The sequence below is a fragment of the Scardinius erythrophthalmus genome (assembly GCF_964197995.2).
Source record: "Scardinius erythrophthalmus genome assembly, chromosome: 18".
NCBI classification, from domain to species: domain Eukaryota; kingdom Metazoa; phylum Chordata; class Actinopteri; order Cypriniformes; family Leuciscidae; genus Scardinius; species Scardinius erythrophthalmus.
The window spans coordinates 19,288,141-19,311,053 of record NC_138238.1 but is presented as its reverse complement, the minus strand read 5'-3'; the positions used below and the strand labels follow the sequence as shown (position 1 = coordinate 19,311,053).

General features: G+C 41.8%; 1 protein-coding gene across 1 annotated transcript; it reads left to right on the top strand.

Moving 5' to 3' along the window:
- Positions 1 to 9,997: 9,997 nt before the first annotated feature.
- slc16a12b (solute carrier family 16 member 12b) lies at positions 9,998 to 19,076 on the top strand. Its single transcript, XM_081393447.1, has 6 exons — positions 9,998 to 10,246; positions 11,878 to 11,981; positions 16,105 to 16,248; positions 16,360 to 16,954; positions 17,910 to 18,169; positions 18,453 to 19,076. Exons 1-6 carry the CDS (start codon positions 10,137 to 10,139, stop codon positions 18,683 to 18,685), a joined length of 1,446 nt encoding a protein of 481 aa, XP_081249573.1. The 5' UTR covers positions 9,998 to 10,136; the 3' UTR covers positions 18,686 to 19,076.
- Positions 19,077 to 22,913: the final 3,837 nt, after the last annotated feature.

Below are 22,913 nucleotides of genomic sequence, written 5' to 3'. Positions count from 1 at the left end.
GGCTTAGATCACGCTAAGGCAGCCTTTGTGGATGACTCATGTTCTCATTGCGGGAACATGACCATCGCGACACTGCGGTCGAGACTCAATGACCTCACTAGAGTGAGAGTCCCCTCATCCACACCCTGATTTATCCCCTCCTCGAGAGGTGGTACTTTGGCTGGTGGCCAGGGTGACCTGAGGGTGACAGTGTGGAACAAAGCACAGACGATTCTTCCTCAGCCCAAACCCCCTTCTTGCGTGTCGCAACCCGCGAGCGTCCCGATTGAAACTGCGGGACCGTATTAGGACATTCCCCCTGTTTCTTTCGGCGCTCCAGACGAGGAAACTATGTCCATCGCTTCATCACAAGGTGGGCAGGAGTCCTCGGATTCGGCTGTGCTGCAGCCTTTGGGCGTTCCAGCATTGTCCGAGTCAGATCCCGAGTTGACGGCCATGCTTTCCCGGGCAGCCGCAAGCATCGGGCTTGAGTGGAACCCTCCACCCAGTCCTGAGCGCTCGCGGATGGACGATTGGTTTTTGGATGCTGCCCGCCCCAAATACCTTTCTTCCCAGAGGTGCGCTTCTGTGCGTTGCTCAAGAACCAACACGTACTAGTCTGCTCAGACAATACCGCGACAGTAGCGTACATCAACCGACAAGGTGGTCTACGCTCCCGCCGTATGTCGCAACCCACCCACCACCTCCTCCTATTGTGTCAGAAGCATCTGAGGTCGCTTCGAGCCATTTATATCCCGGGAGACCTGAATCGTGCAGCCGACGAGCTCTCATGGTTTCAGCCTCTTCCTGGAGAATGGAGACTCCATCCCCAGACGGTTCAGCTGATTTGGTAACAGTTCGGCGACGTACAAGTAGATCTGTTTGCCTCCCACGACTCTTCCCATTGCAACCTGTTTTACATCACTTTGTAGGCCAAACCACGGAAACGAGTTATCGTTTTAGCACTTCCAGTTCCATCATCTCGAAGTCAATGGGTTTTTTGAAAGGGGATTTGCTTGAGCACAAGCTCAAGAAACTTTCACGTTTTATTTTGCTACATAAAATACATCAGTGTTAATCCACTTGTGATTTTTTTAAGCTGTAATGCGTCTTGAAAAAGGCAGTTGCTGGGACTACATAGGCTGTCGAGGAGACTAAACGTAATCATGCTGAACAGGTAAACTCAGTCCACTTTTACAGCATCGTTATGCTCATAATTGTGCTCTCATAAACTATTCTAACTCAAATGTTCTGGGAAATTCAGAAAGAGTTGCTGGAAGCTTAGTAATGGTGATGTTGAGAATTCTTGGCACTTTTGTTGATCACAGAGCTTGTTTTTAGCAATAATCCAAAAGCCTATGGGGAAATACTATTTGATTTTTGTCGATAGAACCAGTGTGATGCTAACTGCTGATTGGCCTACAAAGTGACGTCATACCTGCACCACTCTATTGTGATGTGTATAAGGCCCTGTCCCAAATGGCACCCTAAACACTTGCTCGCATCAGTGGCTGGATCCCAAATGGCACACTTCATGTGGACTCGCGGTCTTGTGGCTTTAAATTGTGCTTGGTCGCCAAGTGTACGAGTCCTTAGTAGGGTGTCCCATTCGGCATTTCAGTGCTCAGAAGTGTGCTCGCGAGCGCTGCCTTTGTGCCCTCGATGCGGACTTCGGCGAAGCCCGGACTTTCGCACCCTCCACACGAGTTACCTACCCAGGAATCATTGCGAATGCCCAATCAGATAAATGAGGGGAGGAGTTTCGTGGCTGTTTGACTTTCGGTGACATGATGTCATCAAGCCTGTCCCAAAATACACTTTTGCGTGCCCTCGTGGACCTCGAGGCCGGGGCACTGGTCTGCACTTCCTTAGGTCTGCACTTCCTGACGTCACCAAGTGTGAACTCAAAGGAGGTCCACAAGGCTAGAGTGTGCAATTTGGGATCCAGTGTGTGCTCGGCAAAAGTGTGCATCAAGGGCGCATATTGACCGCAAAGAGGGCGCTTGCAAGCACCCTTCTGAAACCTAAAAACCTTTAGAAACAATAATTAAACAATTTAGTAAATCGGACACTAGATACCCCGAGAGATTGTCTGGAGGAGTTGTGTTCTTTCCATTCCCAAAGCCGAAAACACAACGTGAGCGGTGCCTACAATGGATAAAACAGTGTGGACAGCCCCACTCCCAGTTAAATGTGTCGAACATTACGAAGCATAAATACGTCTGCTCAAAGGTAAGGCTAACAGCTAACTAGTTACCGTGTTGTCTAGATCTACTAACTATTAGTATTAGCTGTTTTCAGAATCAGAATGTTTTATATCCATTGTTGAACATAATTCACAACTAGGAAATAGCTTTGGCTTAGTTAAAGGTGCATAACAGATAATAAAATAAAATGGATATCTGAATGCCTTATATTTTGTTTTATCTATTTCATTTTATTATATCAGTTATGCACCTTTTAAGCCAAAGCAATTTCCTATTTGTGAATTCTGTTCATCAACAATGGAAATAAAACATTCTGATTCTGATTCTCAAAACGCCTATTCTCAAAACAACAGAGAAATGTTAGTTAGCTTTGAATGGCTTTGATGCACATGTAGGTTTAGCTAGCTAACATACCCTTGTATTTTAACAAAATAGCCACTCGCAATAGACAATAATAGACCATAACATATGAAAGAGAGCTAACCCGGCAGTGCAAGAGCATGATTGGTCCACAAGGCTGTGCTGGTTGCATTTGAGGTACAGGTCATGGGGTTTCTCAGATTTCGCTTGAGACCGGTAAGCATTAGCCTCGATAGTAGTCGGGTCTCCTTCATTGCGTATTTTTATATTTGAAATATATCCCTCCACTGCATGCTGTAACCCCTTTTGCCTCGATCTGGAGGATATCGTGGAGGCATTGCTCCAAAAAAGGTCACTGACACGCACGGGTATACCTCTTCCCGTCATGGCAAACACGACCAGCGCGACAGATTGCCATGACGCGCTGGTCGTGTTTGACCATTTGTTTGTCGGACGTAGCAACAGTAACTAAGGGGGGCGGGGCTCGGCGAAAGGCTAATTACATGTGACTGACATGTAATGTGGCTGATGGTCACATGACCGCCTTTGCGCCAGTAAACAGGCTTCATGCAGCGCTACACAGAACGATTATTGGCGGCTGACTTGAAGCAGTGCATGCAGTTTAGAAATTTTGTCCGACTTGAGACTGATGTGACTGTGACGTATGGCATCAAAGTACCGCAAGAGTGATTTGAGAGCAGATGGCTGACTCAGCCGGTGCAGTTTCTCAAGAGCCACTGCACAAGCTCTGATGACGACACAGCTGTTCCACGATTGGCCGGATTCACCGCATGACAATGATCAAGTCTGTTTCGTGTTAATTCTGACAAGACAACTTCAGTTCCACTAATGCTCACAAATCTGCATTTTTTATAACAGTAAAAGCTCTTTTTGTGTAGTCGCGAAGTTATATTGTGTCATGTTTATCAAAATGAAACTGATAAAAAGTTCCGTAAAAATGCTAATCTCGATGAGGTATTAATCTAGACACAGTCCATTTGTCCCTTATATGTCTTAAATTAATGTGAATAACAGGTGGTGGAATATGTATCATACAGATCCATGCATTAGGTCTTGCCTAGTAGGCAAATTATTTTATATCTATTTTTCATTTACATGTTGGTACATATTGTGCAGCTTTATTGTGTATTTGGATTGGGGGGGGGTGTAAAAATAAAATAAAATCTTGCATCACAATAAGTGTATTGTTATTGTCAAAACATTTTAGTAATTAAACAGAATTTTATTAGGTTTAGTGACAACATGTTACAATGTTTACATGGTACAATTTCTGGTAAGCTACGTTTTTTTTTATTATTGCTTGACACAAATTTCACAATTTCAATTAAATTAAATTCTTGTGATTTGATTAAATATTGACTCATTTGGATAAATATTAGGTACACAAGATAGGCATTAATTTTTCTCAAGAAAAAAAATCTCACCTAATGCTGTAAACATACAAAGAGCCCTTTCAGCTGGTAGTATTATTTAGGGTTAAAAATAACTCAAATTAGATATAATGCGTTTTTTTTATTATAATAACAACTTTATTTAATGATATAAGTAAAATATAATAAATGTAATATAGTAGCCTACATTTAGCAAAATACTCTATAGCTATTTTTTTCTAGCCAAATAACATGCTATTTATTATGGTCATTAAATGGCTTTCCTGAGGTAAATATTATGTTACAATTGTTCTCCAGCTGTTTTACTTCTTTCCGTGGTTGAAAAACACTGATTGGTCGATATTAGGCTATGTAAGAGGAATATACATTTCGGTAAGTGGGTAATTGCCACCGTAAAACAATCAGTAAAAACGAAAAACATTTAAAATAAGACATGAGTCAAGCTCTTGGTCAGAAGTTTAACAAATAATTTCGTGATATGCCCTCAGTTGAGGTCTTGGCCGGTCTTGAAATAAAATCCAGAGTCTGAGTCTGAGACCGAGTAAAAATGAGACGAGACACTAGTTTGAAAATGTGCATTTATTCTCTTCAGCTGTGATAAAACTGCACGTCACTACAGGAAGCAGAAAGTCCGACTTCACGTCTCCGTTTTCAGCTCCTCCTGTCTGCAAGCGGCAACTCTTCGCCGATCGGTTACATCCATCCACATCTAGGGTAACTCAACCCCTGGTCAGAGCCTGACTCCACCCACTGGCAATATTTGAAAAATGCTGGAAAAGTGGGCAGAGCCCAGCGGAGATTGAGGGGACGAACAGAGGGCGTGGCTGTGCGGGGGGGGGCGTGTACCTACCTACCTCATGAGACCCGTTTCAATATGGCGCGCTGTAGGCATGTTCACATTAGCAGATGAGTTGCCATGAGAACGAATGACATCTGTGTCTTTTCATACAGATTACATAAACAGATAATATTTGTTTTGAATTAGATAATTTAATAGCAGAGTCTTTAATGATTATAAAGATATATTGCTTATGCCTGTGTGACTAGTATTCGCTGAGTTTTGTTTAAGTTTAGAGACGTAACCTACTCCAGAAAAAAAAGTTAACAGAGACGGAGAGGCAGAAAGCATACCCTGTTTATTTTAATTTTACAAAAGCACAATGTTTTGTTTCGATTGTAAGTGGACACATAAAAAAGTAGACATTAAACAGTTTATTCTTTCATATTTCTTAAGTCTGTATGACCATAAATACGGAGTATTTTAAGTCTATTTTGCTGCTATGTGAAAAAATCCAGCAAAACCAGAAAAAATCCAGTTTGTCGAACCCCGAGTTTAACCTAATAGGAAGGAACATAAATTGTGAATAAAAATATATGCTCACTCACATCAAGACGCCGCTGCAGTGATGGAGTCCGTTTGGCACTCCTGTCGCTTTACAGTGCTGCAACCAGCAACACTACTACGTCCCATCCTAACCACTGTAGGCTACTACAGATAAAGCTAATGCTAATGCTGACACAAGATAATCTAAATAGCTATATAAATGCTATGCTAATATAGCCTACGCTATCCTGATCGTTTTCAATTCTCGCAATTCCAACTCCTGACTCCCTACAGTGTTTTTTTTTATATCATTTTTCATGTTACGAGTCTGACAGTATATGGTATGATTCTTCGGCTAGCAGTTGTGGAAAAGACATAAGGCTTGTTCGACTTCATGCAGCTCTGATCGGCGACTGACTTGAAGCAGTGCATGCCGGTTAGAAATTTTGTCCGACTTGATACAGCGCCGATGCCACGTGACTGTGACGTGTGCCATCAAAGTACCACGAGAGCGATTCGAGAGTAGCCGGAGAACTCAGCCAGCGCAGCTTCTCAAGAGCGGCTGCACTGGACTGCAGGAACTCTGATGACGACACAGCTGTTCCACGATTGGCCGGATTCACCGCATGACAACGATCACGTGTGTTTCGTGTTTATTCGACCACCTTTAGTTCCTCTAAAGCTCACAAATCAGTTTTTTATAACAGCAAACACTTTTTTCATGTAGTTGCGGTGTTATATTTTGTCATGTTTGTCAAATTAAAACTGATTAAAAAACATAGACTCCACTTCATTTATAGTAGCTTATGTTGAACTTTATTCTTGTTCAAACAGACACTGTATGAAGCAGTACATAAAGTATTGAATGAAAATGTCTCAGAAACATCTGTGTATTATTTGGCAAATATTGCATTTATTTCACTTCAGCTGTGGCAAAGTATGCAAACGCCACGTGAGCGGTCACTACGGGAACCAGAAAGTGTCCAACTTCACGTCTCCGTTTGCAGCTCCTCCCCGCCTGCACGCGGCTACTCTCGCCGATCGGTTGCATCCAGCCGCAGCCGATGTCGAACACACCTTACATGTCGCCTATGTGACGTCACCCCATAAAGTTGACTTATTTCGCCAACCTCAACGATTTTGTCCTCTCCCTGAAAGAAGGCGGTCACTAGCTCACGGATCCCGCTAAACATGGCTGTGTCTTTGGTGCACTTCACCGCCTTCTTTCAAGGAGAGGACAAAAACGTTGAGGTTGGCGAAAACCACGGGTAAGTCAACTTTATGGGGTGACGTCACATAGGCGACATGTAGTCTTTCTCGTTATGTCTTTTCCACAACTGCTAGCCGAAGAATCATACCATATACTGTCAAACTCGTAACATGAAAAATGATATAAAAAATTCACAGACAACATATGTTCACATTCATGGCACAATTCAAACGGGACCAGAAAATAATTATTTTCTCCCATTCACTTGCATTGACGATTTTTCAATCTAGAGGTCCACTTGGGGTTTTACGGATGGGCGGGACTTACCAGCTCTATGGAGGGGCTGCCAAGGGCGTGGTGAGCTGGTACCCTCTTACGTCACAGGGCACCACAACTTCCAATAGGAAAATTCAACTGCAGTAACCACCGTATATTGTAGAATTAAAGGGGGAGTGAAATGCTATTTCATGCATACTGAGTTTTTTACACTGTTAAAGAGTTGGATTCCCATGCTAATGGACAAAGTTTCAAAAATTAAGTTGTACGTTTGATGGAGTATTTCTGTGCCAAAAATACTCCTTCCGGTTTGTCACAAGTTTCGGAAAGTTTTTTCCTAAGGGCACTTCTCCCGGAAGGGCGCGCGCGCACCGGTAGACCAGAGCGAGAGAGCGAAAGCAGTAACGTTACGCCCATCAAAGCGCTGTGCTCGGCTTTAGGGAAGTCATCGGCTGCGCTGCAGTCACAGGACTTAAAGAAATAAACAATGTCACCAAAGAAGTGTGTTTTTGGTTGCCAGGGCAAGACAACCCTGCACAGATTCCCAAAGAACCCAGCGTTAAGGGACCAGTGGATGGAGTTTGTTTTTCCAGAGAATCAACGGAGTTGTGCAAGTGTTCTTGTTTGTTCCCTGCATTTCGACGATGATTGTTTTATAAACAAGGCCCAGTTCGACACCGGATTTGCAGATCGTCTAATGCTTAAGGATGGAGCAGTCCCAACGATAAAGGTTCACGGTCGTGCGTTGGCGGTGAGTAAAACTGCTTCAAATGTCTGTGTGTTGTTAGCTATCGGCGCGTAACACAGCAAGTAAACACGGCGCTCGTGATTCTTTAGCTTCGCCCACACGGCCTCCAGCCACTCGTTTTTTTCCGGAAAGACTCGGTACAGCCTATCTTTCTTTTATAAATATAATAAAACTAAAGACTTTTTGTATATATATGAAGGATGCAATACTACTCTATAGGTACTCAAGATTAACATGAGATTGACTGAAACTGAGTGTTTCACCCCCCCCCCTTTAAAACACTTTATACCCAAATGTCAAAAAAATTACTCAAATCAATGAACAGCACTAATAAAGCCCCAGTCTTACAGATCATTAACTAAAAAAAAAAGTTGTTTTAGTGTTTAGTTACTTTAATTAAAGAAAAAATAATAACGTGCAAGGATAAATCATTTGTAATGAATAGTGGAATTTACCATATAAATATAAGAATTGCCCATTTTAATTTTATGGTAATTTTTATTTATTTATCACCCGCAATGATGAATGCATTGACTTATCTTTTATGTGTCTATTGAAGAATTTTATTTAATGGTAATCAAAACAATTTGATTGAGCAACATAAAACTAGACTGTAGGCCTATTAAATGGTATGTGAGCATGTTTGTAAACAGTGGCGTTGTTCCCCCACAACCAGTAGGGGCAACTCCCAAACAGCCCGTATTTCAAGTGAGAGTAGGAAATCCGACACACTGCCATGCATACTTGCATAATTTTCTTTTCACGTGTAAGGGGGAGTGGAAACTGAGGTAAGTAGGTTCACAGCTCGCACGCTTAAACACGTTCAAACGCCGTGGCCGTGACGTTCCCGCAGCTGCAAACTTGTTCATTGGTGGAAGCCGCAGGATGACGATGAACGCTGCACCAACTCAATTAAATTAATGTACAGAAGAGTTTCAAACGTCAGAGGACCAGTTCATGTGATTGTAAAAGAGTTGAATGGGGACCGTTTGGACCGTGTCTGCGGTTGTTTTATAAAATGGTAAGTGCCTCAATTTCCCCATTTAATAAGTTTTTCCAAACATCTGGTTTCAACACGCGAGTCATGTTGCAGTTGTGAACTTATATTCAGCTGTTCAAAGAAAAACAAAACTTTTTCTCAGTTTTCTTTCATTATTATTATTATTATTAATTTCTTTAACATTTGTTGTATTCTTACAAACAGTTATTTAGCTAAATGTTAACAAATGTCAAGAATAAACCTAAAAAAAAAAAAAAAAAAATGTAATAATATGTTGTGTGCCAGATGTAATGTATTTGCAATTACTTTTAGATAAAAAAATAATAATAATAATAATAAAAAACTCTCACACTAAACTGTCTTAGGTTTAACCTATTTGATCATTTAGTTATTAGGCAAATGTTCGACAAATGTTCTTTAAAACTTGCAGGTGCGAAATGAAATTAATGCAAATCTAAATAAAAAAAAACTAAAAATAAAATGCTCTCCAGTGACTCCCATATTGGTTGTTTTTTCCACCTCTCTTGTAGACAACTTCTGAAGGGAACCACTTTAAATCCACCAATGTGGTTCTTTGCAAGTCCTAGCATGTGACTGGATTTGCATGTCAAAGATCAGATTTGAGACACAGACACATATAATTAGCTAAATACTGACATGGCATACTTTGAATAGAGGGAGAGGAGGAGTGCATAAGCCCTAAAATCATCAGTTGTCACAATTAGACAAGCCTAATTTCAAAGAAATCTATTGAGCTGACGTGTGTTTTTCATGCTGCAGTGAAATAATGTGGAATTGGGACTGTTCCCACAGTCGGCTGATATCTAGACTAGAAGACTCATAAACTACAAGTTCAGTCGCATAAAAAGGGAAAACAACTGGATTCACCTTATCCTTACAGTGTACATTGTGTATGACAAAGCACATTGCACATGACACAATTTATTGTTTTTAGCTCTTAATGGCTCTAGTTTGCATCAAATTTTCCACACCGGTGTCACTGATTTTAATAGATTGAAAGTACCTAGTATATCAACATCTATTTTTTTTTTCAGACACCAAAAACATGTGGATTCCACACGTACCAGATGTGGGCCGGATCTGGGTAAACTATGTTGCTGTCTGGGAAAGAGCCAGGCCTATGTCAAAATTATTTTAAAATCATTTAAAAAAAAATAGATCAGCTTTTCAATTGGGCCAAAAGAGTCAGAAGGGTCAGGAAAGCAAACTGCAAGGTCTCAAGTTAATATGGCAACCCATCAGTTAGAATGGGCTCAGAAACACTTCCCATGAATGCAGTCATGCAACATTTCACTTTTCTCTGTAAGACCAAAAAGCAGCTCCAAACCTGTAAGATGTCACATTTTCTGCGTATTAACAGAAGATGTGCATCACCCATCGCCATTGTGCCTGTTAATCATTTTAGCTGAGCTTGTTACTTATTCCTGCCTGTTTTGCTGTGTGTGTCATCTTGCGCTCAGCGGACTCACTGACCGGGCCTCACATCTGCAGAAGGAATTCCATGACCAGTGAGTGTGGCGGCAGAGAGGTGTAGCGTGTGTTTGGGACTGGGAGTTCTGGAGTTTGAAGGAAATAAAATCGGTGGGAAGGACAGACTCCATGGCTCAGGAAAGGAAGAAAGGTGGGGTTCTTCCTCCGGATGGAGGGTGGGGATGGATGATCGTGGCTGGCTGCTTTGTGGTAACTGTTTGCACAAGAGCTGTTACAAGGTAAGCTTTTTTTTTTTAGAGTGTATGCTGTTGCTAAATAGAACTAGAACATGTTGATATACAGTAGGGATATGTGTTTTGTTTTCAGCTATAATTAAACCACAGGTTTTAACCTGCCTGTTTCTTAATAAAAATGAATATTGTCGCTCTTAAACTTTCTTTTTTTAGTGACCAAAAATTTATATTGAATTTAAATCTTTAAAAAAATAAACACATAAGGCAAATATAAAGCAAACATACAATAAGAACAAACAGTCTCGTAAACCTTCTGCCCTTAAAAATGTCAGGATTTGTTCCTCAAAGGGTTTAACCTGTCAAATAGTACATACTCTTGTATAGTACAGTACATGTGGCACAACAGAACGCTATATTTAGTTCACACTGAGAATTAGCTATAATGAGTCATTGGTTCACAAAGTGACAAGCGCTATCTGGTGTTTCTGCGGCAGCCTTCGAGGTCAGGTTACATTTGACTGACTTGTAAACAACTTCCAGGCGTTCGCACTTGGATATAGATAACACAGTGTTGTTTTTACATATTAGCCTCTTAGAAGAGTTTTTTACTGCTTTGACTGGTTAACACATTTATTTTGTAATGTGCTGTTGTAAGTGTCATTTGTTGCTACTATCGAAGTTTTTTCTATATACAGTACTATGTGGTGAGAGGTAAAGTTTTCCTTTTATACTGCTTTAGACGAGCTGTTCCATTTAGCAATATTTTGACGTTACCCCTGGGGTGGTGAACGAATTCTACCGACTGTGCTGTTTATACCCTGTAATTATTTCATCATAAATTTAAATGTGCAGGTACATCATCTGACAGGTAAAGGTGTAAAACATGAGAACCCGAAGAACAGGTCTGCAAAGTCTTTTGTCGTTTACTAGGATGAAATTGCAAGCAGGCTGGCAAGAACAAAGCAGTTAATTTGACCTCACCTCTGAAACAAGCATTCTTTTGACCATTTCTTAAGTCCTGCTGAGATAAGTGGTAATAATCAACCCGAGGATTACCAGATGATGAAACTCTTTTTGAGCTTAAAGTGCAGCCAGTGGTTTTCAGATGGAAAATGTGCCTTTTTAACCACTTTTTTATCTTATGGATATTCTGTTCTCTGCCCTCAACTCCTTAAAAAGCTCTTATCATTCAAGTATGTGTGTGTTACACATGTGTGACTTACTTTAGTCCTAAAGTAAGATTTCACCCTTTGAGTCTGCACCTTGGCCAAGCCAATGGCGTTTTCACACTAATTGTGGAATGGTTGCCTGAAGGACATCTCCTTCTTTAATGGCCGATGGCCAGACACGTCTGTATCAGTGGCGGAAGACGTGAGAGTTGCTGGCTGTCATAACCACACTGAATGCTCTGACCCGAGTGACCTGCCTGGTGATCTAGTTTTGTTTGTTCAGGTGCTGAACAGGCACTGCAGAGGCTTGTGCCTCATTACCCCATCTCAGCCTTTCATATCCAGACACCCACGATCTGCACGGCTGTTCATAGTAACTGGTTGTGAATGGCACTGGACTTTAAAGTGTGTTGTTAGTCTGAAGTGTCACAATATGGTCCTTTAAAGACCTCAAACTTGTGTGTGTTCTGTCTGATCAGAGTTGTTTTGTCTTTTTCTCTTTTCCAGATGCATCTCTATATTCTTTGTTGAGTTTCAGATGCACTTTGGAAGAGATTACTCTGGGACGGCATGGATTCATTCATTAGTGGACTGCACAACCATGCTGTGTGGTAAGGAAACGTCATACTTGACACTAAAACCATCACACATTAGCGCATCACAATCATCATCATTGGCTGGTCTAAAATAGGGTTTCCATCTGCAGAACTCAGTGAGAAAGTTTTTGCACATCTGAGACAATACTGTTACATAAGAAACTAAGCAAGACCTGCAGCCTGTGGGAGGCTCAAAACGTTCTCTTGAAGTCAGCAACACACAGAGAACATCTTGAGAGGACACGCCAGTGTCGCAAGTTTGACCCAAAAAAACAGGCCTGTTTGCTTTCCTATACACCCGGCGCTGTCTGCTGTTGACAGTGCAGCAATCTTAAGAATTACATTGCAAAGGAAAGGCCTTCTTAAGGCTGCTGACTAGTAAACAAAAGACGTAAGAAATGCTGTTATTACATAAAGCTTTCCAATTTCATGTTTGGCTGACATGTTCTCTTTTATCACAAGGCTGATTTGTTTTTGTCAAGGGTCTGTGGAAGGACATAGTTTGTAAATCATAAACAGTATGTCGTAATACTGTATGTTGTCATGTAATAGGAGAGAGAGAGCAGCTTAATAATAGCGATAGTAGTGACCAATTATCTGAGCGAATTTTGTAATATTTCAAAATTTGTTCAAAAAAACACTACTGTTCAAAAGTTTGAGGTTTCAGTTGCAGGTAGGGGAGAGGCGGGACGATTGAAACGCGGGACGGATGAAACACTGAGATTTTCTTGAAAACCACTCACGTCATGTACGTCAAATTTCGTCAGCACGTACAGCACGCAATGCCTAACATACCCGCGAAAACATTTCTTCTTTACGTCGTGTCGTTTTGGAGTTAAAGCCGCAAAGCTGTTTTTGAATGTGGTGAGTGAATTCTTTCGTGCGGTACTTTTTTTGGACTGACAAGTTGGATTTATTGTTTCATGTGCCATTGTAATGATAATACGGCAGGTGTATTAGTACTGCAACACACCCTTAAGTGGGCAATATCAGAGTTTTTTAGTTTAAAGGGGTGGTAAAACACGATTTCACTTTTCTAACTTTAGTTAGTGTGTAATGTTGCTGTTTGAGCATAAACAACATCTGCAAAGTTACAACGTTCAAAGTTTAAAGCAAAGGGAGATATTTGCTTTTAAAGAATTCAATTTCTAAGAACTACAGAAACGGCCAATAGGGACTACACGACATTCCTGTGGGCTTGCTGACATCACTAAGCCCAATATTTACATAAACCCCTCCTCTGGGAACACAATACATAGAGGGGGCGATGCCATTTTATGTTGCTTTGGAGAAGAGTTGTTGTGGTAGTAGAGTGCCGTTGCCGCTATGCCGTCGAAACGCTGTTATTTTCACCCAGATTGCAGGTCCACTTTGTTCAGTCTTCCTAAGGACGGTTACAATTTATTTTTAACTCGGTCCCTCATAATTATAATCCAAATGTCGCTCTCTGTGCTGCACATTTTCTGGAGGAAAGCTTCCTCAATCTACACGAGTTACAATGCAGGATTCACACAACGGCTTGTCCTGAAAGATCGAGCAGTTCCAACTTTAAAAACAGAAGCTGTTGTTTACGAGCCACAACATGTAAGTATTATTTTTTCGTTGATGAGTTTTCCTGTAATAGTTTGTATTGTTAATTGTACATCGTAGCAAGCAAGTAAACGAAGGACAACGCTGTTTGTCTCCACAAACCAGTTTGTTAAATGCTAACGTTAATTCATACTTATCCGACAAACACATACAAACTTCTGTTTAATATCACCAGCGCAGCGAACTTTGAATGTTCGTGGTTGTTGTCGTTTATGTGATCACTGTAAATTATTCTTTGATTATAGCTTTTATGTATTGTTTATCTACAGGCATGCTAAACATGGTTTGTGTTTGATTTGGCTACTGTTATAAAGCCGATGTTTAGTGTTCGTATTGGGTTAATAGTTCCGGCGACAGATATTTAGCTACAATCGTTTTAAATATACAAAAGTAACAGTGTCATATAGCGATCACAATAGATCTGCAGTCTTAAAAAAAAAAACATACCTTTCTGAAACGTCCTTTAACAGCCGTTCTTGAACAGGTTCTGCTCGATCCTCTCAACTAACATTCTCTGGGTCTGATTCGGGCTCAAACTGGTATGGGAATATTAACGCCGTTGTTTACTGAAGCACAAACTACCGGTGAGGGTAAGGGGCGTTTCCGAAACAACGTGCACTTGGCGGTTAGCGAATCACAACACAGTGGTCCAGCAAACCAATCTGAGCCCATTGCGTATTTTTGAGGGCGGGGCTTCTTAGAACCAGGAAATCATCCGACCGTTTTCACAAGGAGGGACAGAGCAGTGTAGAATAATGGTTAAATATGTGAAAAATAATGCGAATTTTAAAAAACGAAGCATGAACACATGTTACAGTGCACCCCACAAACACGATCAAGCCTTCGAAAAAAGGTGTTTTACCACCCCTTTAAGAGCAAAAGAGGTTTAAATGACAGGACGCACTGTCGGGACGGTTGAAACAGTGTTACAACCGTCCCGCCCGCGCGTCCTGCCCGTTAAACCTGGTCATAGCCTATACTGTTCATAGATTCATATACTGTTTCTAGACTTGTGTTTCTTTTAATGCAAATTAATTTTCAATTACGCAACACATGCTATCTCTGTAATAATCATCAATTGTCCAATCTTCAATATTCAATAAATTTCATTTATCGTCGTCTGGCTGACCTCGTTTTCTTCATAATAACAGGCTATTCAACTAGCAAACACTCAATATGACTCAAGGAAGAAATGTAAGAAAATTAATTGTAAACTGATTTGTCTGTCTTCGTCAAAATAGCCTGTTAGAAAGATTACAAAATGCGCATAGGCTTATCGCCTATTTTTTATTGGGCGACAGAACAAAAATGGTTAATATGAACCTTTAAATGAAAATAAATTACAGAATATGTTTGTAACAATATGTACATAAGTTACTTGTCAGGTGTTGTTCACAAAAAAAAACATTAGATGAATAGTTGCCATTTAAACTGTCATGTTTCATCCGTCCCACCCCTGTGTTTCAACCGTCCCGCACAGGCGGGACGATTGAAACAAAGCACAACTCCCGTTCAAAGTCATATTTTACTTAAATCATTCTATATTTGTACCGAATAACACATGATACTAAGAGAACACATATGTGAGTTGTTAATCACCAAAAAATAAAAAATCTATCTGTAACCTTATCTTAGAAAACGACATTTATCTGAAAAGTGTTTCAACTGTCCCGGCTCTCCCCTACTCCAGTATTCATTGTCCCATGATCCTTCAGAATTTATTCTAATATGCTGTTTTCGTGCTCAAGAAACATTTCTTATTATAAGCAATGTCGAAAACAGTGGTGGTGCTTAATATTTTTGTAGAAACCTTTTTTTCAGAATTTTTTGATGAATAAAAGTTCAAAACAACAGCATTTTTTGTATGAATAAGTCTCTTTACTTTTGAACAATTTAATGCATCCTTGCTGAATAAAAGTAAAAAATAAAAGCCACATTAACATGTCCATATCTCTGGGATTGAACCATCGACAGTCTTTAAAGTGAAGTTACCAAAAGGAAAGTTTTTAAAGAACCAGAATCTAAAAGGATATTAATACGTCTTTAATACTTCTTGAGTCACAGGCATGCAATCCTGAGGCAAAAAACACAAGAAGTGCTTTTTGCCATTTTTTGAACTGTCACTGTTGGCATATACTGTAATGCAAAAAAGATGGCTAAAGTCAACAGATTTTACTAATAGACCTACTAATCTATGTGTAAAAAATAAAATAATGATGCTGCCATCTTTCTAAAGTCATTTTTACACCCCTATAATTTGGCTCCAAATCTCAGATGAAGATTGTAATTTTGACCCCCCTCTACAAAATCGTGAATTACTCAGTAAATATACATTCATGACATTTAATATTTTGGCTTTCTTCTTCATTTATATATTTCTTTCACCAGACAAAAAATGAGCCGGGGACACGGAATGACAGTAATGTTTTCAAAGTAGTGGCTGTGGATGGAAACCCTGCTTACAATAAATATTATTTAAATATGACTTTTATTATTTCGAACATATTGTTCAGTATGAGCACAACATTTATTCACGTTACTTTTGCAGCTCCACTCGGAAGCCTGATTGGGAATCAGTTGTCATGCCGTGTAGCTGTAATACTAGGAGGATTCCTGGCCTCAATAGGATTAGTCCTCAGCTCCTTCGCCACCAGTCTGGAATATCTTTACCTTACACTGGGAGTGGTAACTGGTAAGAGCCCCAAGATCCCTAAAACATTGATTTACAGACCCATGTGCGGCACTTAGAATGTTGCAAGTTCAGCATGTTTACGGTTTTATTTTATATCCTTCTTTTTTTTAGGGCTTGGCTTTGCCCTTTGCTATACTCCAGCCATCGCCATGGTCGGGATCTATTTCTGTGAAAGGAAGGCTTTGGCCTATGGCATTGCCATGTCTGGCAGTGGCATCGGGACCTTCATCCTGGCCCCAGTAGTGCAGCTTCTAATCGAACACTATTCATGGCGTGGAGCCCTCCTCATTTTAGGGGGCTTTGTGTCTAACCTGTGTGTATGTGGAGCTCTGTTACGGCCCATCATTCTAAAGGAAGAGGAGGCCTGTCCTCTTCCAGTGGACTCAGAGTGTGGGTATAGCATTAAGTCGCCTGCGGTAAATGGCGTACATATGGGGAATGCTGCAGGCGATAAATTAGAAGTGAATGCTAAACAACGCTGCCTTCAATCCATGCAAGAATACCACTTCCTCCTTATGCCTGACTTCATGGTGTTGTCTGGCTCCTTCCTGCTGCTGGCCAGTGGGTGCAGTCTTCCATTTGTGTACCTAGTGCCCTACGCGCTGGATGTAGGTGTCGGTCATCAGCATGCTGCGTTCCTGATGTCCATACTAGGGGTCATTGACATCGTTGGCAACATCACATTTGGCTGGCTCACTGACATGAGGTATGTTGTTTTGTGAACTGTGTTAATATTGCATTAGTCAAAAACAGGAATAGGTAATTTATTGACTAAGGCAAATGTTTGTTTTTCTTTTCTTCAGATGTAATTATCAGTTTTTTTCTAAGAACCGATTTTGTTAACCAATAAGCAACTGGGTCAATGGCATGACACTATTTTTTTGTCCAGACCTCAAAAGGTTAATTAAATTCTTGGGGGTCATAAGCCTAGTAGTTTAGCATCATCGTTTATTATTATTTATTTAAAAAAAGTTAACAAAAAAGCTTCACTTCTTTTTTGTATTTGAAAAACGTTTAATTGCCTAATCAAAGTCATGTGGTACGACCAACAAGCAGAAATGAAAACAAAACAGGAAATTATGTCATAGAGAAGACCCCTGCAGACCCTCATGATTATGTAAATAAGTGTCTTAAAATATCAGGTTGTAAAATGTAATGTTGTGTGACTCCCCAAAAACTTTTAATGAATTATGAATTATAAATTAAAATAACAATACATATTTGTAAAAAAAAAAAAAGAAAAAAAAAATATATATATATTTAAAACTTTTAAAAGATTAATAATAATGTTTAAGATGTGTATACATGTATTCAAGGACACCTTTTTAAATGGTGTAAACAGTTGTGTAAAAACACCCTCAGGTTTTAGGAAACCAAACAGAATTTTGATCGTTTGCTTATGGGGATGGTTGCATAAACTTTTAAGACTAGTCTTACAAGTTAGACATACAAATTTTTTCTTTAAGACTGTTTATAGGTTTTTAAATCAGTAACATAAAAACGTAGATTAGCCTAATTTGATACCTAAAACTAGGACTGACTGCCCATTACTAACTGCTAGTGGGTTATACTAGAACTTAACACACTGTCTTAACATAATGGCTATGTTTATGCAACCGGCCCCAGATCATGCTGACTAACCCTTTCTGTATCTCTCCCAGGTGTCTAAAGAAGTACAGGAATATATGCTACATGTTTGCTGTGGGAATGGAGGGACTATGTTGTCTTTTTATCCCCCTTTTACGCACATTTGTCTTGCTGGTACCCTTCTCTGTGCTCTATGGGTACTTTGATGGAGCCTATGTTGCCCTTATTCCTGTGGTAACATCAGATGTTGTAGGGACAACATACCTCTCTTCAGCTCTCGGGGTTGTGTACTTCCTCCACGCTCTTCCCTATCTGGTCAGCCCACCCATTGGAGGTAAAGGCCTCAAATTATTTTATTTTGATAGGTTAAAAACTACCTGGAATTATAAAGAAAAAACATTAACCACAATTGTCGCTTTGTAATGACGTGCCCAATTTAAATAGACCAATAAGTGGTAAACTGTTAATGTACAGAGACATGTTACCCAACAAAACTGTTCAATTCACCATATTAAAAACAGTTATTTTCTTGGTTGGATAAATGTTACTTTAAAAAAAGCTGTGAGGTAATCATGTGATTTTTTTTTGTTGTTGTTGTTGTTGTTGTTGTTATATAGGTTGGTTGGTTGACACCACAGGGACTTACACGGCGACATTCTTTTTGAGTGGGTTCGCCCTGATCGCAAGCTCTCTCCTGCTGTTCTCAGTTGCCGTCATTCGGCATTGCCGGAGAAACCGAAAGAACAGCCTGAGCAAAGACCCAAAATTGGTGTCATGCGAAGGCAAACAAGTGGACTATTATAGTTCTAAAAATAAAGACTTGATGAAAATTATACCAGCAACTTCATAGCGTTGGAATAACAATTTGTATTTTTTTTTAAATGTCTATTTCTTTGTTTAATCAATTTTATGAAATACTGTTAGATATATAGAGTCTTTAATAATGTTTAATTGAGAAAATAATTGTTTGTGTATAAAACATTTCTCATGCCTTTTGTTGACTTTTTGTTCAAAAGCATTTATTCTCATGTACAGTTGCATGCTTTAAAGAAAATGGGTTACAACCACTGATCTATATAGAATGACTAGATCAGTGGTTACAACACAAGACTTACATTTTATCTATTTTCTTTGTGTCTCATATTTTATAATAATGTGTCAGTATTCAGTGAGTTTTTCTTGTGGACATTTTTTTTCTGTTTTCTGTGGACATGGAATTACAAATGTAGTTTATTATACTTGAAGCTCCAGTTGTAGTACGTTATTTAAGTCAGTAGAGGACAGTGCTGAACCCTAGATATCTGGACAGTCTTAGCTGCTGTATAATTCAGATATCAAGGGTAGTACATTTGCCCCTGTTCTGCGAATGGTTTGTAAAGGTCTGATATTTTTATTCAGCAATGCCTTTTTTATGATCATGAGTTTGTTACAACTAAGCAGTTCTTCAACGTTTCTTTGGATAACAAATGAGTTTATTGAGACTTATGCAAGAGACTGAAGGCATGGGACTAATTTATAACCTTTAGAACTTAATGTCAACAGTCTGAACTAAATGTTTAGTAATGGTTTAGTAATAGTGAATTTCATCGATTTCATTGGGTTAAAAAAATTAGACTATATAAAACCATAAAGAAATATATTGGTAATGTTCCATTGTTAATTTTCAAGAGTATAAAGTGTGGCTTGCATCATCTCACAATTGATATTAGTTACTGGTAAAAACAATTTTCTTAACACACAATGCACACAAAAAGCAGTGTTTTTATTTCTCAAAGAAATACAGGTTTTAAAAATGTATAATGTCTGTGTCACGGGTCTTAGAATCCAAAGATACTTGAAACAGGATATCTTGCAAAATAGTCAAACTCGAATACTCAGGAAGGTAGCCATTAACAAACACAACTAACATTGACAATGACCGATATTGAACTGAACCAAACAGGAAGTATGTGTACACCAGGGAAAATAGCTTATTAAATGACAACGGGTGAACGAAATGACTAATAAAACAAACTGGGAAATCAGGTCAAGACAGACAAACTAAAAACAAAGAGAACTCATGACAACCAACTGAAAGTCCATAAACATGACATACATGATCATGATCTTGTCCATACAACATACAAACATTTTCACATCAAAATTATGGGGCGGCAGTGGTTCAGTGGTTCATGTAGGTTGTCTACAAACCGAAAGGTTGGTGGTTCAATCCCCGGTTCCACTTGACCAAGTATCGAGGTGTCCATGAGCAAGACCCCAGCTGCTCCCGACGAGCTGGATGGTGCCTTGCATGGCTGACACTGCCGTCGGTGTATGAATGAGTGAGTGAATAGGTGAATGTGAGGCTATGTAAAGCACTTTGGTGGCCATAGGACTGTGAAAGCGCTATATAAATGCAGTCCATTTACCATTTATGATTCGTCAATAATTGCTCACTAAAAATAATTTTACTGTATTCCATCCATCCATCCATCTTCTACCGCTTATCCGGGACCGGGTCGCGGGGGCAGCAGTCTAAGCAGGGATGCCCAGACTTCCCTCTCCCTAGACACTTCCTCCAGCTCTTCCGGGGGGACACCGAGGCGTTCCCAGGCCAGCTGGGAGACATAGTCTCTCCAGCGTGTCCTAGGTCTTCCCCGGGGTCTCCTCCCAGTGGGACATGCCCGGAACACCTTCCCGGGAAGGCGTCCAGGAGGCATCCGGAAAAGATGCCCGAGCCACCTCAACTGACCCCTCTCGATGTGGAGGAGCAGCGGCTCTACTCTGAGCTCCTCCTGAGTGACCGAGCTTCTCATCCTATCTCTAAGGGATCGCCCAGCCACCCTGCGGAGAAAGCTCATTTCGGCCGCTTGTATCCGGGATCTTGTCCTTTCGGTCATGACCCACAGCTCATGACCATAGGTGAGAGTAGGAACGTAGATTGACCGGTAAATCGAGAGCTTCGCCTTGCGGCTCAGCTCCTTCTTCACCACGACAGACCGGTACAGGGACCGCATTACTGCAGAAGCTGCACCGATCCGCCTGTCAATCTCCCGTTCCATCCTTCCCTCACTCGTGAACAAGACTCCAAGATACTTGAACTCCTCCACTTGAGGCAGGAGCTCTCCACCAACCTGAAGCGGGCAAACCACCCTTTTCCGACTGAGAACCATGGCCTCGGATTTGGAGGTGCTGATTCTCATCCCAGCCGCTTCACACTCGGCTGCAAACCGTCCCAGTGCATGCTGGAGGTCCTGGTTGATGAGGCCAGCACGACAACATCATCCGCAAAGAGCAGAGATGAAATCGTGTGGTCCCCAAACCTGACCCCCTCCGGCCCCTGGCTGCGCCTAGAAATTCTGTCCATAAAAATTATGAACAGAACCGGCGACAAAGGGCAGCCCTGCCGGAGTCCAACATGCACCGGGAACAAGTCTGACTTACTGCCGGCAATGCGAACCAAGCTCCTGCTCCGGTCGTACAGGGACCGGATAGCCCTTAGCAAAGGGCCCCGAACCCCATACTCCCAGAGCACCCTCCACAAGATGCCGCGAGGGACACAGTCGAATGCCTTCTCCAAATCCACAAAGCACATGTGGATTGGTTGGGCAAACTCCCATGATCCCTCCAGCACCCTGTAGAGGGTATAGAGCTGGTCCAGTGTTCCACGACCGGGACGAAAACCACACTGTTCCTCCTGAATCCGAGGTTCTACTATCGGCCGGATTCTCCTCTCCAGTACCCTGGCATAGACTTTCCCAGGGAGGCTGAGAAGTGTGATCCCCCTATAGTTTGAGCACACCCTCCGGTCCCCCTTCTTGAAAAGAGGGACCACCACCCCGGTCTGCCAGTCCAAAGGCACTGTCCCCGACCGCCACGCAATGCTGCAGAGGCGTGTCAGCCAAGACAGCCCCACAACATCCAGAGGCTTGAGGTAGTCAGGGCGGATCTCATCCACCCCCGGTGCCTTGCCACTGAGGAGTTTCTTGACTACCTCGGTGACTTCAGCTTGGGTGATGGACGAGTCCGCCTACGAGCCCTCAGCCTCTGCTTCCTCAATGGAAGACGTGACGGCGGGATTGAGGAGATCCTCAAAGTATTCCTTCCACCGTCCGGTGATATCCCCAGTCGAGGTCAACAGCTGCCCACCTCCACTGTAAACAGCATTGGTAGGGCACTGCTTCCCCCTCCTGAGGCGCCGGACGGTTTGCCAGAATCTCTTCGAGGCCGACCGATAGTCCTTCTCCATGGCCTCACCAAACTCCTCCCAGGCCCGAGTTTTTGCCTCCACAACCACCCGGGCTGCAGTCCGCTTGGCCCGTCGGTACCCATCAGCTGCCTCAGGAGTCCCACAAGCCAGCCAGGCCCGATAGGACTCCTTCTTCAGCTTGACGGCATCCCTTACTTCCGGTGTCCACCACCGGGTTCGGGGATTGCCGCCTCGACAGGCACCGGAGACCATACGGCCACAGCTCCGAGTGGCCGCGTTGACAATGGAGGTGGAGAACATGGTCCACTCGGACTCAATATCTCCAGACTCCCTCGGGATTTGGTCGAAGCTCTGCTGGAGGTGGGAGTTAAAGATCTCTCTGACAGGAGATTCGGCCAAACGTTCCCAACAGACCCTCACAGTACGTTTGGGTCTGCCGAGTCTGTCCAGCTTCCTCCCCTGCCATCGGATCCAACTCACCACCAGGTGGTGATCAGTTGACAGCTCCGCCCCTCTCTTCACCCGAGTGTCCAAGACATACGGCCGGAGGTCGGATGAAACGACCACAAAGTCGATCATCGACCTCCGGCCTAGGGTGTCCTGGTGCCGTGTGCACTGATGGACACCCTTATGCTTGAACATGGTGTTTGTTATGGACAAGCTGTAACTAGCACAGAAGTCCAATAATAGAACACCACTCGGGTTCAGATCAGGGGGGCCGTTCCTCCCAATCACGCCCCTCCAGGTGTCACTGTCGCTGCCCACGTGGGCGTTGAAGTCCCCCAGTAGAACGATGGAGTCCCCAGTCGGAGCACTTTCCAGCACCCCTCCCAGAGACTCCAAGAAGGCCGGGTACTCTACACTGCCGTTCGGCCCATAGGCACAAACG

Excerpts from the sequence above, each read along its gene's own strand:
- slc16a12b (XM_081393447.1), top strand. The coding sequence starts at position 10,137 with ATGGCTCAGGAAAGGAAGAAAGGTGGGGTTCTTCCTCCGGATGGAGGG. Across the intron at positions 11,982-16,104 it reads CTGCACAACCATGCTGTGTG|CTCCACTCGGAAGCCTGATT; the intron begins GTAAGGAAACGT and ends TTACTTTTGCAG. Across the intron at positions 16,249-16,359 it reads TACACTGGGAGTGGTAACTG|GGCTTGGCTTTGCCCTTTGC; the intron begins GTAAGAGCCCCA and ends TCTTTTTTTTAG.